We start from the raw sequence: 14,461 nt of genomic DNA on the forward strand, positions 1-14,461 counted from the left end.
GGGAGGAACATAATCTCTTAACATCAATCCAATTTTACGAATTAACTTTAAAATACTTCAGTATGAATAAATAATTAAAATATACTATAGAGAAGAATCCAGTATTAGTTACTGAATTAAGAAATGTTGCCACAAATGTATTAGATTTATTTTAAATATATATAATTTATTACAGACTCTCTAAAACTTTACACAGAGTATAAGAAATTGCTATTACCCAGAAATCAATGAGGAGAAAATACTATTTGTATTGACATACCTTCTGTTTTCACGGCTATTACTAAAGAGTTTTATCATATCAGATAAGAACAAACGTCGAACTTCCATCAGCTCTGCACTTGGCGTGGAGTTTTTTAACAGCGTTGCCACCACCTTAAGAATCACTTTGAAAGAATAAATTAGTTATGTAAAGCACTTTTCCAATGTTTAAAAAAAGAAATAGTTGCTAACAGCCATTAATGTAAAAGGTAACTGCAACCCATATGTATCCAAGATACATGAATTAATTGTTCTCACTTTCTGAACCATCATTTCGAAAAAATCTCTAGGTGACACAATTATCAAACAAACAATATATTGCCCTTACTTGGATTCTGAATTTTCACTGTTGAATCTGGCTCTGGATGAGGTTTATGAACAACTTGGGTGCATACTTGTTCTGTCAAAATCTAAAACAGAATATTAACTTCCTTTTACCATTTTTAATCATACACTACCGTATTTCTTTGTTAATTTTAAAATTTGTTACAAACATTTACTACAGTCACATGCAACATAATATAAAAAAATTAGGTAAAATATTTTAAATCTTGAAGAACAGAACAAAGAAATTCCTCTATGCAGGGTTAAAGATTTTCATGGTTGTAGCTGATCAGCTAAACTTTGAGTTCATTGCCTAAATATACAAGAGCAGTATTTTAAAGATATTCCATTCATATTTCTCGTATTGTTATACATTCACACGTCAAAATATCTTTCACAAGCTACATACATCAACAATTATTCTCATATGTTTCATCAAAACCAAACCAAATAATTCTTAAAACTGGGTTTGGTTTCCTCCAGCTAGTAAAGAGTAAGAGTCAGAGTTAGCATTCCATAGGAATAATCCTGGGGCTTCACATAAAGAGGAAGACAGAATATTCTCCTATTGCTTGAATTGTACCTGACAGCCTAATTAATCTGTATTGGAGTAACACTGCAAACATTTCACACTGGGATACCTATCACACTGGGATGTGTGTATGCAACTTTATTTTTAAGAACAAGCTAAAAATTCAATTATATCAACACAGAATTCTCAGTTAATACATTCAAGTAAATGCATTTCAAAATTGAGTAATTTCACTAGCAATATTTATTTTAAAGGGGAACTTTAGCTCTTTCATTAAAAAATAATCAAACTAATGTCAGTTATAAAAACAATCTTAGAATAGATCTTTAAATATTTAAAATAGAATGAAAATATGCCCTTTAGATGAGATAATATGGAAAACATCTGTTCCTTAGCATCAGTTTCTTAGGCAATCTTCAAGACTTAGACCACTTAGCATCTTTTTTCTCTTTTCCTCAGTTTTTTTCAAATGTAAATGCTTGTGGATTCTGAACTCCATGAGGACTTGGATTTTGTCAATGAATTATGCATTTTCTAAGAATACCAATCATAAAAGCTTTCAGAAAACTGAATTCAGGAACTAGACTCTGAGGCTCAAGTGGCCAAACTATAAAAGGTAACGTACAACAAAAAAGAACTTGGATCTAAGTCACTAGCAAATAGACAATGTTTAGGTTTTAACGATCATAGGAGAATAATTTTACACATTACTCAGAACCCTGAAAAGCAAGTGCTCCTCTAGTCTTTTTTCTTTTCTGGAACCTACTCCAAACATCTAGTCATTAAATCTATTTGTGACTAAAAAAAATAATAAAAATCTTTTTAGTGCATATGATTTTCAGAAATTGCAAGAGATTCTATTCTAAGTTCCCATTTTAGTAATAATTGAAGATGAAACGAGCTTTATTTGTGCAAGCATGAAGACATGGGTTTCAACCAGCTTGATGTTCTCAGTATTTTGGTTTTACAAATTTTCTCATCATCAAAACTGAAGCTTCTACAAGAACCTGGTACAACAGCTGAATGCTTTGGGACCATACTTATTTGCCTCAAGCAGTATCTGCTATATAAAAGAGCTGTGTTAGTTATCATTTGGCATGGTTAAGCAATAAAAAAATCATCACTCTTCAAAATTTTGTAAATGTAAAATAAGTGACATGAAAAAGAAAAAAACCAGAGGCATCTCTGACTTCAGCACTTTCCATTTTAATGGAAATTACTCTCCAAACAATGGAGAAGCATGAGCAATTGGAAATCTGTTGTGGTTTGTTTTGTTTTGGTTTTTTTTTTTTTTTGTTGTTGTTGTTTGTTTTGTTTTGTGTTTTTTTTGGTGAAAAGTAATGAACATCCTAAGGAACAGGATCTCTTCCATCAAAAGTGAGAAGTTTTATAGAGCCTATGTAAAAATTATGAAATTGTTAATAAAAGCATCTAAAACATGGCAAAATACATTATGAACCCAGAAGAAATTTTCTCAAAATTTCTCAAATTTCTGAAAAATTTTTTTCTCAAAATTTCTAAAATTTTTATCAAAAGTCTTGAGAATCAGGATATTATAAAGCACAGATATTTTAAGTCATACTTTTTACAGCAGAAATAACAATCTTTACATTTAACAATTTATACCTCATAAAGTGTGTTATATGTTGTAACGGTCACTGTATTTGTGTGCAGCATCAACCTTTCTCCAAGAAGTGTGAAAAGACTGTGAGTATGCATGATTTCAACCTTTCTCCTGTAAGAGAAAACAAAACCATTAGGCACATGTCAAGCATGATGAGCATTTAAAGTCAATTCAAGATAAAACCCAAATGCCAAATATGTTGATTCTGTACCAGAAAGCTCCCAAGTTTGCTATCTTATAAATATTTAAGATATTTCCCACAATTAAATTGTAAAAATATACAAAGGTTCTTAGAAAATAATGTTGTATTTAGGATGGGTTTCTGTATAGAATAAATCACACACCATTCTCAAAGTTAACTTCCAAAGTTAACTTTCTTGCTCAGGGTAAGAAAGTTCAAGATGTGCACAGGCTGGCTAAAACGTTATCACTGAAGAACACACCTTTTTTCTCATCACAAGAAATCAGGACAAGCCAGCTTCATATTTCCCAATATTTATCACAGAACTGGTAAGGCTGGAAGAAACCACAGTGGGTGATCTGGGCCAGCCTCCCCCAGATTGCTCAAGCAATCTGTATGTTTTAGTACTAATACAAATATATATATATATATATATATATATATATATATATATAGATAGATAGATAGATAGATAGATAGATAGATATGGATTTTTCAGTACCACCTTTCTGGTTTAGATATCATTCTCTTATGAAGCCAAAAAAATTCAATCCCAGAATAACACGTTGCAATGAAAAAGAAATCAAATCCTGAAAAGTTAAGAAATTCTACATGATGGAAGTACATTTCACATCTGGGATCCAAAACTACTCAAATCTTTTAAAAGTGGAGAAGGAAGCAGCTCACATCAATGAACTCTCCTTGTCCCTAAACACCATCCTTTTAAAATTGAGTACTCCTCATAATTTGCATCATTAAATTTACCTACTACTGTAATGGATATGAATTTTTTTAATAAATAATAATCTATATTAAAGCAGCAGAAAAATTTTAAATAGGATACAGGAACATTTCTAAATGTTTTATGCATTCAAAAGCTAAGAAACTGTGTTTTCATGATTACTAGTGAAAATAACATATAAATTATATAGGTTCATTCCAGAACTTTTGAAAATGAATAGATTATTTTCTAATTTTCAAAGTAACATAAAAGAGAGTGACAAAAACTTACAACAGCGTGTACTTTTATATGCACAGAAGGTGGTTCATGAGTTAATTATGAGAAAATCTACAGGTAATTCAACCTTTTAAGGTATGATTTAGCAGACAGAAATAGAGATCCATTGGGAGGCTTAAATGTCAAGTAAAACCCATAAGTAAACAAGGGACTATTATTTCAAGTGGTGGCATAAAAAAATCAAATACGGCAGAGAAGGAAAAAAACAGGATTTTGTCAACTGCTAAGGTTAGACAAAGTAGTCTATCATCACAGTTCATAAAGAAAAATCAATTAAGTTATTCAGGCTCTATCTAACAAATTACTGGTAATTTCTGAGAATCAATTACTTCTATAGCTTCATCTGTGATGCATATACATATATGAACTGCAGCAACAGTAATTGGTTTAGTACCTATACCTTTGTTAGTAATATTGTATTGGTTTAGAGTTCATAAATCTTTATGTGATTTTGCTTCAGTGTATAACAAGGCAGTATCTGTTCCCTGTACTGTGAAACAGGAATGTAAGTACTTTGTACTGCCATTTTATAAAGTCATGTGTATGCACACATATGTATGTGAACAAAAAGGCACAAGCACTAGCTGTAAAACATGAAATGGAAGGGTGTTTTTACTTGCTAAAATCTACATAAAATATGCACATTTGCAGATGTTCAAAGGTCTAAAAACTAAAAAAAAAAAAAACTTTGAATGTTACACAGAGTATTCAAGGGAATTTCAATCACTCCAATTACATGAAAAATAAAGTTAATTTTTGCTAAGTACATATGTTCACTCAACAATGGAAATTGCATTGATATATCCATAATTGCAAGTAGATGTTAAATTATAATTTCAGCTTCTGAAATTCTCTTTTCTTTTCTTGTAACCATAGAATCATAGAATATGCTGAGTTAGGAGGGACCCACAAGGATCACCAAAAACAACAACTGGCCCCACACAGCACTATCCCCAAGAATCACACCAGGTGCCTGAGAGTATTGTCCAAACATTTCTTGAATTCTGTCAAGCTTTGTGCTGTGACCACTACCCTGGGGAGCCTGATTCAGTTCCCAGTCACCCTCTGAGTGAAAAACGTTTTCCTGATATCCAACCTAAACCTCCCCTGATTCAGCTTCACGCCATTTCCTTGAGTCCTGTCACTGGTCACCACAGAGAAGAGACCAGTGCCTGCCTCTCATGAGAAAGTTGTAACTGCAGTGAGGTTTCCCCTCAGGCTCCTCAAGGCTGAACAGACCAAGGGACCTCAGCAGCTCCTCACACAGCTTCCCCTCAAGGCTCCTCACCATCCTTGTTTCCCTCTTTTGGACACTCTCCGATAGTTTAATGTCATGCTTATATTGTGGCACCCAAAACTGCCCCCAGCACTCGAGATGAGGCCATCCAGAGCACAGCAGGGTGGGACAATAATCTCCCTTGCCTAGATGGCAATGCTGTGCCTGATGCACCCAGGACATAGGTTGCTACTTGATTTTCTGGATAAATATTTTAAACAAATGTACTTATCTGGATACAACCAGGCTTCTGACAAGTCCAACCTTCATCTGATGTATCATACTTAAACCAACTCCTATCACTGTGAATGACTTTTACTAAGTAATGTTTGAAAAGTCCTTGGAGATTCTTGAATGGACTATCAATTTGCTTTATTAATTCCCAGAACAGTATTCGACTTGCTGGATCCCAAAGGAAAATCCCACTTAGAAGCATATTCTCAGCTAACTGTCTCTCAATTATACGGTCATACTTTATTGATCTTACTGAGAAAAGCATTTCTAGCAATACCACACTCTGGCTGGACTCCTACCTCCTTTCCTTTCAAATTAGGCTTACATGAAGAAGTCTCTTGTGAAGCATGTGGTTAATTTTTATAATACACAGTCTCCCACTAAAATGCCATTCTGGGCTAATCCCAGCAAGGATTTTAACACCACATGTAGAAGGGGAAAAATGAGCAACAGCAGGCTATGCAGCACTGCATGATTGTTAGTGCTTTCTTGACACTATAATATGGAAGATCAGACTAAATAAACCCATTTCATGACATCAGGTTTTTTTTTAAATGGGACTATTTCTTGCTGCCACATTTTCTCAGTGAGTATTTCTTGCACAGAGATATGTCTTTACCACCTTTTTTAAACACCACTTGCTTGATGTATCTGCTTTTCCTTCTGAAACATTCCCATGTCAATAAAATGTTCTATTTCATTTTTCCCATCCTTCTAAAACTATTTTTAGAAATGCTGACCTGAACATTTTATTGAAATGACACTGATAATTCCAGAAGCAAATTTTAGATAACGCTCATGTGTTTCCTGTTAACTTTAGCTGAACATGCAATATATATAGTTATAAGATGTATTTCTGGAAAATGCTTTTCTCTTGTTTTAACATTTGAGTTTCACCATATCATATATCTAAAGACAACCAACATGTTGTTTCAAGCATCATAGTAGTAGCAAGTTAACTGGAAAAAAAAATTATCTGATTTATAAAGCAAACAGTGTAGAAATTAATAATTAGAAAACCTAATACTTTGGAAATAATTTCTAAAGACTGACAAAGGATATATAGTAATCATGACAAAAAAACAGGAAGAATTGTGAATTTAAATATACCACTACAAAAATTTTAAAATGAAACTTACTTATGACCCAAATGTTTAAGAAAATATCCAAGGACCTTCAAAGCTTGCACCCATATACTTTCACTTTTGGAAGCCAATAACTTATAAATTACTCTAAAACAGAAAAACAAATTCAAGCTCAAACATCACATATATAGATCGTATCACTAAACATCACATATATGGCTTGTAAATATCGCAAGAATATTTGTTAAGAAATAAGTAAAAACAACAATTTACACAAAATAGGATATACTGAAAGAATCAAGTGCAGTGTAAGAGTTTGATAATGAATTCTTGAGGTTGGGGACATTGTGTAGTTTGGTTCAGTTCAATGTTTTATAACTGAAGGTAACATCTTATCCTAGACTTCTCACTTGGAACAGCCAAATAAAAGACAGTCTAAGCACTGGAAGCTTAGGACAAGAGAAGCAGACTGGAACACATTAGGTCATATCCTGGACACCCTCTGTTTTTAAATCCCAGATTTAAAAAAGTGCCTCAAATGTTAACTAACTTAATTATTAAATATTTTATTAATATAATAGGTTTAAGTACAAACTGTGCAGTCTTTCAGAAAGGAAACCAGCCCTGATCTGAAGTCACCAAGACAGAAAACATAACACTTGCCCTGAACTGTTCTGTAACAAATTTTTGAATTTATATTTTAGTTTCCCCTTTAGAATTAGCTTGGCTTCAGCTTTTAGTCATTCTTTCTAGTTTTTCTCCACTAAAGCGTGCTGTTTCAGACAATATCTTCCTCTTTTGAAATAACTTTTGCTATTACTAAATGAACCCTGGGGCTTTTGTCCTCTGACATTTACAGCAAAAGAACCCCTAATTTCATGTAGGTCTTTGGGGTTGTTTTTAATCTTTTGGGTGTTCTTTAAGCTCTTAAAAGTTGTAATTTGGTGTATTCTCCCCACTTCTACAACACAGACTTTCAAACAAAGACTGCACCTTCAAACTCTTTTAATATCAGTAGTACCACAAATGTTATATAAAGATGGCTCCAATCTTCAGATCATAGTAACCCTTCTTTGAAAAATGAGAGGAACAGAATTCTGTTTGAATACAAACTATAGGCATAAAGCAAAATCCTAACCATGAGTCTTCCCTTCAATAAGCATTGTCACTCAAACAGTTTTAAGTACATATCTTTGTACAAAGATCTTCACATTTAGGCAAAATGGAGCTGAATCTAGCAAGTAGTAGATCGTGTGGGTCTTTTTCCTTTTTACAAGCCCCTTGCATTTTCAAAAGTATTTTCACAACAGCACAAAATAAAATTCATAGTAAATATTAAATTATTAACATGAAAATTATTAGTCCCTGAAAAAAATATATTATCAAATAAGGCATAGCTCCTCCCTCCCCCCCCCTCCCCCCGCCCAGAAAAACACTTCTTTAGGAAGTATCAGTTATTAATTTTACAGCCAAAGAGATAAACACATTGATTCTACTTTTTTCAGACAGAATTTGAGAGGCTAGGGCATGATTTTTTGTTTTCCTCTTCTTCTCCCCAGAGAATGTTAAACATACAAAGAAAGAATATTTAAAATTATTCTAAGAAAGATACATGGCTAGCTGATGCATCCTTATAATTCCATAATCTAGTTGAGATTGAGAAGCAAGTAAACCGTGCAGTTTCTTTGAAATATCATAAAGAATTTCCACTTAAGATTATCATTATTTTCCTCCAACATATTGAAATCACTCATTTTGTCAAAAAATAAAGCCTAAGTTAATGAAATTGAAATTTAAAAGATTAGCAAGTCAGCAAGTATGTTATTTATATGATAAAGAAGCAAACTGGAGAGTGATGATACCGGAACTACTTTTAAGGTATTTTCTCACTTCGCTGTCTTACCGTATCCCATTTCTCTGATCAAAGGCAGGAATCATGGATGCTGGATGCTCAGACATCAGTGCCACTAGCAGCTGCAGCACATCATGAATGTTTTCATCCTGTATGACAAGCACCAATGTTATTCTACAAACTAACCTCAACAACAAGCTTCCCACAGAGCTGGTACAATTAGTTACAATAAAAGGCAGGTAATTACAGAAATGTACCTCATGCATTGTTAATAAGTAATTTAATATGCTCTGCAGTTCATCTTCTTTCACTCCTCGATCCTAAGGAATAAAAAAAAGGGCCATTATTCAGAGAAAATACATTCCTCAGATTTGGATAAGCAAACCTTGGACCTAGTAAAATAATTCTACAGATTTTTTATTTGAACCTAAAAGACTAAATTTTCTCTATTATTCTATCACTTTTCTTTAGCAGATTGACAGTTCGAAAAAGTATGAGGTCAGATCCTTTCAGTGTGGGCCCTGAGAAACTATAAACTATTACTGTTACTCCTCCAGTTCGTGTGAGAGAACAGAAAATACTGGTTTTCAGTCTAGTCTCAAATGTCAGATTATCCCTCAAAGAGTAGCATTCAGCTGCAACAGAGAGCATTCTACCAGAGAGAACATTTCTACCAGTGGTAGAACCAACAAGAAGGATAAAGCAATGATTAGCTTGACAACTGCAATTATCTTTTTCATTTGACCATTTTATTAAAAAAATTAAAAACATGACAATTAATTTAATTGTAAATTTCATAAAACATATTTTATATATCAAATATAAATATATTGAACATTTAATAAAATATACATGGCAGAGTTTGGTGAGGTTAATAAGAAATTTTGTATGGATTTACTACTTTTCAGTTAATTAGAAGTATGTGTATGAACATTAAATTAGCCAGAAAAAGACACAATACTTGGCAGGTATTAACAAATTTCTACTATGAAAGATATTCTTGCAAGTATATAACAGATGTCAATGTTTTCACTCTGAAACAGACCACTTTACCTTCAATATAAGTTGTTTCAAGAACAGAAGCATAAACGCCCTTAATGATATGATTTCTTTCTGGGAGGGCCGAGGACCATCTGGAAGAAACAAAATATAGAACTTTTAAATATAAACTAATTCCTTTAATCACTGCAGCTTCTTAAGGAAAATCACAGTTCCTACAACAGATTTAGTACTCTACTCTTATATAAAAGTTCATATTTGCAAATGATATCATTTTTAACCTTTCAGAATCATATTTTTCAACACAATATATAAGATGTTTCACTTGGAAAAAAAAGAAATCCATATTATATTTTATTTATTTTTTTCAAAGAAAAAGGAAGATGAAAAATATTAATAACGTGATAGTCATAGACAGAAATATGTGATAGACAACTTGGACTTACTAAATCACTATGTTAAATACCATCTGAATGAAAACCAACAGAGAAAGCATTTATTAAATACTAGTGGTAGCCATTACCTGTAGCAGAAACTAAAGCCATTTAACAAAAAATAAATTACTATCTAAAGATAGCAGTTTAAGCCAGGAAAAAAAATGCAACCCATAATGCTTTAAACAACTGTGCTTGATGAAGTATATTATGAAAACAAATATCTAAAAACGTCAGACACTGAACAACTGTAGTGATTTGCAACTATTCCTATTGTCTTTTCCATTCTCCTTTTTCATAAATATTGGAGTTGAACTGGAAATTCTTTTGTTAAGTTCCTTCTCTTCAGACAATGCATAGCAGAGATAGTTTTAAATCTTGTACAGTAAAAATAAATGCAACTTAGATTATTTTCCCATCATCCATTTAATCTTACACTGATAAGCACAGATCACAGTTTAAAAACAGACTATGTCCCATTATTATTTCCAATCCAGATGAATGCAACTTTTTAATGAAGACTTTCTAATTGTCTTTGGTGACATCTTTTGAAGTGAAGCCACTGCTGCACACACAGTAATTCAAGTTTGTAACAAGGGAAAACCTTAAGGGAAGGTATATTTGTTTCACTAGGAGGAACAAAAATAATGGCTAATACACTCAAGTTTTCTTCTGTTTAAGAGTGGAAAGAGGAGAACTGTGTACTCTCCAGAAAAAAAGCAAATAAATCTCAAGGTCTCTATTCACTGTTCATAGGAGCACTAAGGATATTGTAGCAAAAAAGTCAATCAGATAGGCTTTAAAGATATGACTAGTCTATATTAATTAATTCCAGTAGCACCATGAAACACCTGTAAAAATGGGGGGTTTTCCACTGTAAAAACAAACAGAAATCAGTTGATTTTTTTTAATACTACATGCAATTATATTAAACATTGTATGAATTTTTTGCAATGGTGTGTTTGTTATCAACAAGTCATTTTTATCTACTAAATATACAAATATTATATTTTTATAGTTTAGCTATTTTTCCCCTAATTTAATGCAGATTCAATTTCCCTGACTGCATCACAGAAGTTTCCTTGCACACCTTCTTCCCTCCTACACCTTATTAGGAATCAATATCAGACAATATCTGAAAACCAGACTTAAAAAAGAAAAAATTGACATTTTGTCTTTTCTGAAAGACTGTAATTATGGAAACAGAATACAGACAATGGGGAGGTCTGCAATAATTTTCTGTAACAGAAATTGAAAGGATATTACAAAAATAAGAGATCCCAGTTTATCTGGGAACCTCTTCAAAGACACATGAGTTTTATACTAGTTCTTCATTTGCCTGCTCATTTCCCTGAAGAGGTGTGACAACCTTGAAAAGGGTTCTTCAACATGCAAAGGAGACCAAAGGGGTTGTTTGCAGGCTATATGCCAAGCAGGTAAAGTGTAATTTTCCCTTCTCTAGTACTATTTATTCCTTGCATTTTAGTTGGGTCAGGAAGCTTTGCTGCTCTAGAATCAGAAAAGTGGGACAGCTGCTACCCAAAAGAATTCATTAGTTTCAAAAATTAGTTTCAAAACAGGCAAGGAAAAATAAGACAGGCTGGAGGAACTGGAGGCTATGTAACCACCAGACAGCTACAAAGAATGCAAGGACTACAGCAATATGATGTAATGATCATCTGACACAGACTGAATAGGATTAATTAAATAGGAAGTTCAAAAGCTACCTAAAGCAGCTTTTCCACTATAATTTTTATATCATCACAGTTTTTTACTTCATTACTAATTAAATTACTTTATTCCTAGCTGAAGATTTATTTTTAAAAAATATAGTTTTAAGCAAACAATAGTGAAATTTATCCTATAATTTTAAAAAGTATACATTAGCCACACATATACCAAGGCAAAGAAAGACAAGTAGAGCTTGTTTTCAACTCAAACATTGCTAAGTAGTTTTCTTTACTGTCTATTAATCTTTGTGCCCATCACTCCATATAGACAATTCAGTGCCACCATCACTCAGACACTGATAGCACGACTAAAGACTAAAACCAATCTCAAATTAGATCAACTATGAACATAATCCTTTCAAGATCTGGCACAGTAACCATAAATCCCTAATACAAAATAATAACATCCTTTTTAATTGGCAAAGAGAAAGGATGCCTCCCTTATCCCACACAAGGATGAGTCATTAAAGCATTTCCTGCTTTTAGATTTCTTTATGTATGTATTTTTAACAGAGCCCATCATTTGCGTCAGATTTTTTAAAATATACACTCATAATAAGAGTTAGCCTGCTTTACCCAGACAAAAATAAATGAAAAAAAAGTTATAATTTTATCCAATTAATCCCTGCAGCATAAAGAAATTATAGGGGCATAAATCAGGAGTAAATAAGAGGAAATAAGTAAACATATTCACAGAATTAAGTATAATCAGTACTGCTGGAAAAAAAAAAAAACACAAAAAAAAAAAAAAAAACCCAAAAAAAAAACACCAAACAAGCAAACAAAAAAACCCCCAAAAAATCCAAGAAACAAGAAAAAGCCAAAAAAACCCAAACTGATTGGGAGTTTTGAATAAGAATAATAATGGTTTCTAATCCTGCCTTTGAAAATAAAATTGTGTATCAGTTCTACCAATAACCAAATGTGACATTCTTCCATCTGTTTTGGGTTTTTTTAGTATGTAAAAAGCAGAATTTTTCTACTCCTTAAATTAATAAAACATGATCACAGAATCTGATCTCCTGATCTCCATACATGCATAAATAACATCACATGATACGTGGATCACACAGGAGCTGATTTTCTCTCTGCTGTAAATCTAACAAGAACTGAGTTCCACTCTAACCCAGCTCTTGAAATAACTCTGTGGAACTTTTACTATCTACAAAGAGAAAAACTACAATTACTTTCTCCTCATAATAATTTTTGTAATACCCACTTCCACAGCTCATGTTCAAAAACATTGGATGTGAAAAACATTCTTGAAATCTATTTAGCATGACATAACTGGTACTTTAAACACCATGCATTCTCAGTAAGGATACATGGTGTTACTCATAAAGGTAGCACTCATTGAGAGAGTGTGAAGAACACAGGAAACACCAGCAGAGAGAGAAATGCTTGGCCACTCAGTTCAGGAATGAGCTAAACCACACAGGTAAGTTGGGAACTTAAATGCACAAGTCTGTCAGACAACACAGGCTCCCCAGGGAGCTCCACAGCACTGAGCCTGGCTGACCTCAAGAGTTGGGACAATACTCTCAGGCACACTGTGTTACTCTTGGGGTGTCCGGTGGAGGGCCAGCAGTTGGACTTGATGATCCTAATGGGTCCCTTCCAACTCAACATAAAACCAAATAATTACAGAAAGAAGATAGATGTTTTAAATAACTTTCACTCCATTGCCCGCTTTGTTGTGTGTTTAGACACTGCAACAGCTGGGTGATCCTACCCCTATTTTGTATGATTTAACAAAATATTAAAGGTGTGCATGTGGCAAATCAAGGTAACAGCTATAACCATAGTCTCAGTGTAAAAATAAATTATAAAGTTTAGATTCTTTTATTTGGAAATTAGTTTGACTTTTTAGGCTCTTTGTAAAACAATTTGAAATAAACAACATCAGAAGAAAAGTGTAACTCATGATTTTAAACAGACAACTTGTCTCCACCATGCAGATTTACATGTAAAATGTAAAAGCTACTAAGAATAATTACGGACCAAGTTGATATTTTTACACTCTGAAACAGTATTTCCAGTACCTCAGAAGGAAATGGAAATACAAATATCAATTCAGTATTCTGAATCTAAGAAGGAATGCCAGTGTGAAACAAGAATATAATAATGAAAGAAGATACAAAACCAAATTTAAAATAAGTATCTGAAGCTTTAAAAAATTTTATGAAAATTCTATTCAAAAAACCCCATTTATACCCCCCATTTTATAAGCTGATTACTAGGAGAAGCAAAAGAAAAACTTTCACTTTTAAAAGAAAAAAGCATTTGCCAAATGGTAAACTTCAATATTAAGCTGCTTTGGCTTTAAAGTAAGTGCTACTAAACTGTCAGTGCAGAAAACTCACCCACTTTGTGCTTTATTAAGGCAAGTGAAGGCAATAAAACCCTGAAGCAGAGTAACTGTCTGCAAGTAATAGTAAATCAAACTAATTATTAACTAATATTAAAAATTGCTGCAGTATCTCCACATAAAAGATGACATGCCTAGAAGACAAGAAAACATCACACTATTGAAATGCCTGCATGAATAAGCTTACTTCCTAATATGACAGCAAATTATTTGAAGGCACTTTAGCACATGCAGTCAAATTTTAGATATTGGCATGATTTCTAGTAAGGTTCTCCAGATCTGACAAGTCTCATGTCAAGTCAGCCTAGAATTTCAGGTGCAATTTACTAACATGATGACATTTTTCTGTTTCGTGCATTAATTAAATTAACGTTTATATAAAATGGTTCCTATTCTTACATTTGGAGATTTCAAATGCTGCTTAAAATGCAACAACTTTACATTTCACATAACTTTTTTCACTACAACTTTTTTTAACAAAAGTTTTTACACCTTATTCCACATTTTAACAAATTATAAACTTTCTGGCAGTAGTGGCTGCAGGCC

General features: G+C 32.8%; 1 protein-coding gene across 17 annotated transcripts in view; it reads right to left on the bottom strand.

The window, feature by feature from the left end:
- NBEA (neurobeachin) overlaps positions 1–14,461 on the bottom strand; it is a 450,877-nt gene that overhangs the window by 311,645 nt on the left and 124,771 nt on the right. For all 17 annotated transcript variants that reach the window (XM_085579109.1, XM_085579166.1, XM_085579149.1 and 14 more), the window contains exons 14-20: positions 9,438–9,517; positions 8,642–8,704; positions 8,436–8,533; positions 6,587–6,679; positions 2,741–2,849; positions 587–668; positions 260–383 (exon numbers count right to left, since the gene is read on the bottom strand). In XM_085579109.1, coding sequence (XP_085435235.1) covers positions 260–383; positions 587–668; positions 2,741–2,849; positions 6,587–6,679; positions 8,436–8,533; positions 8,642–8,704; positions 9,438–9,517 — 649 coding nt within the window. The remainder of the gene's footprint in view (positions 1–259; positions 384–586; positions 669–2,740; positions 2,850–6,586; positions 6,680–8,435; positions 8,534–8,641; positions 8,705–9,437; positions 9,518–14,461) is intronic.

The sequence above is a fragment of the Lonchura striata genome, chromosome 1, assembly GCF_050655825.1.
Source record: "Lonchura striata isolate lonStrDom1 chromosome 1, ASM5065582v1, whole genome shotgun sequence".
NCBI classification, from domain to species: Eukaryota; Metazoa; Chordata; class Aves; order Passeriformes; family Estrildidae; genus Lonchura; species Lonchura striata.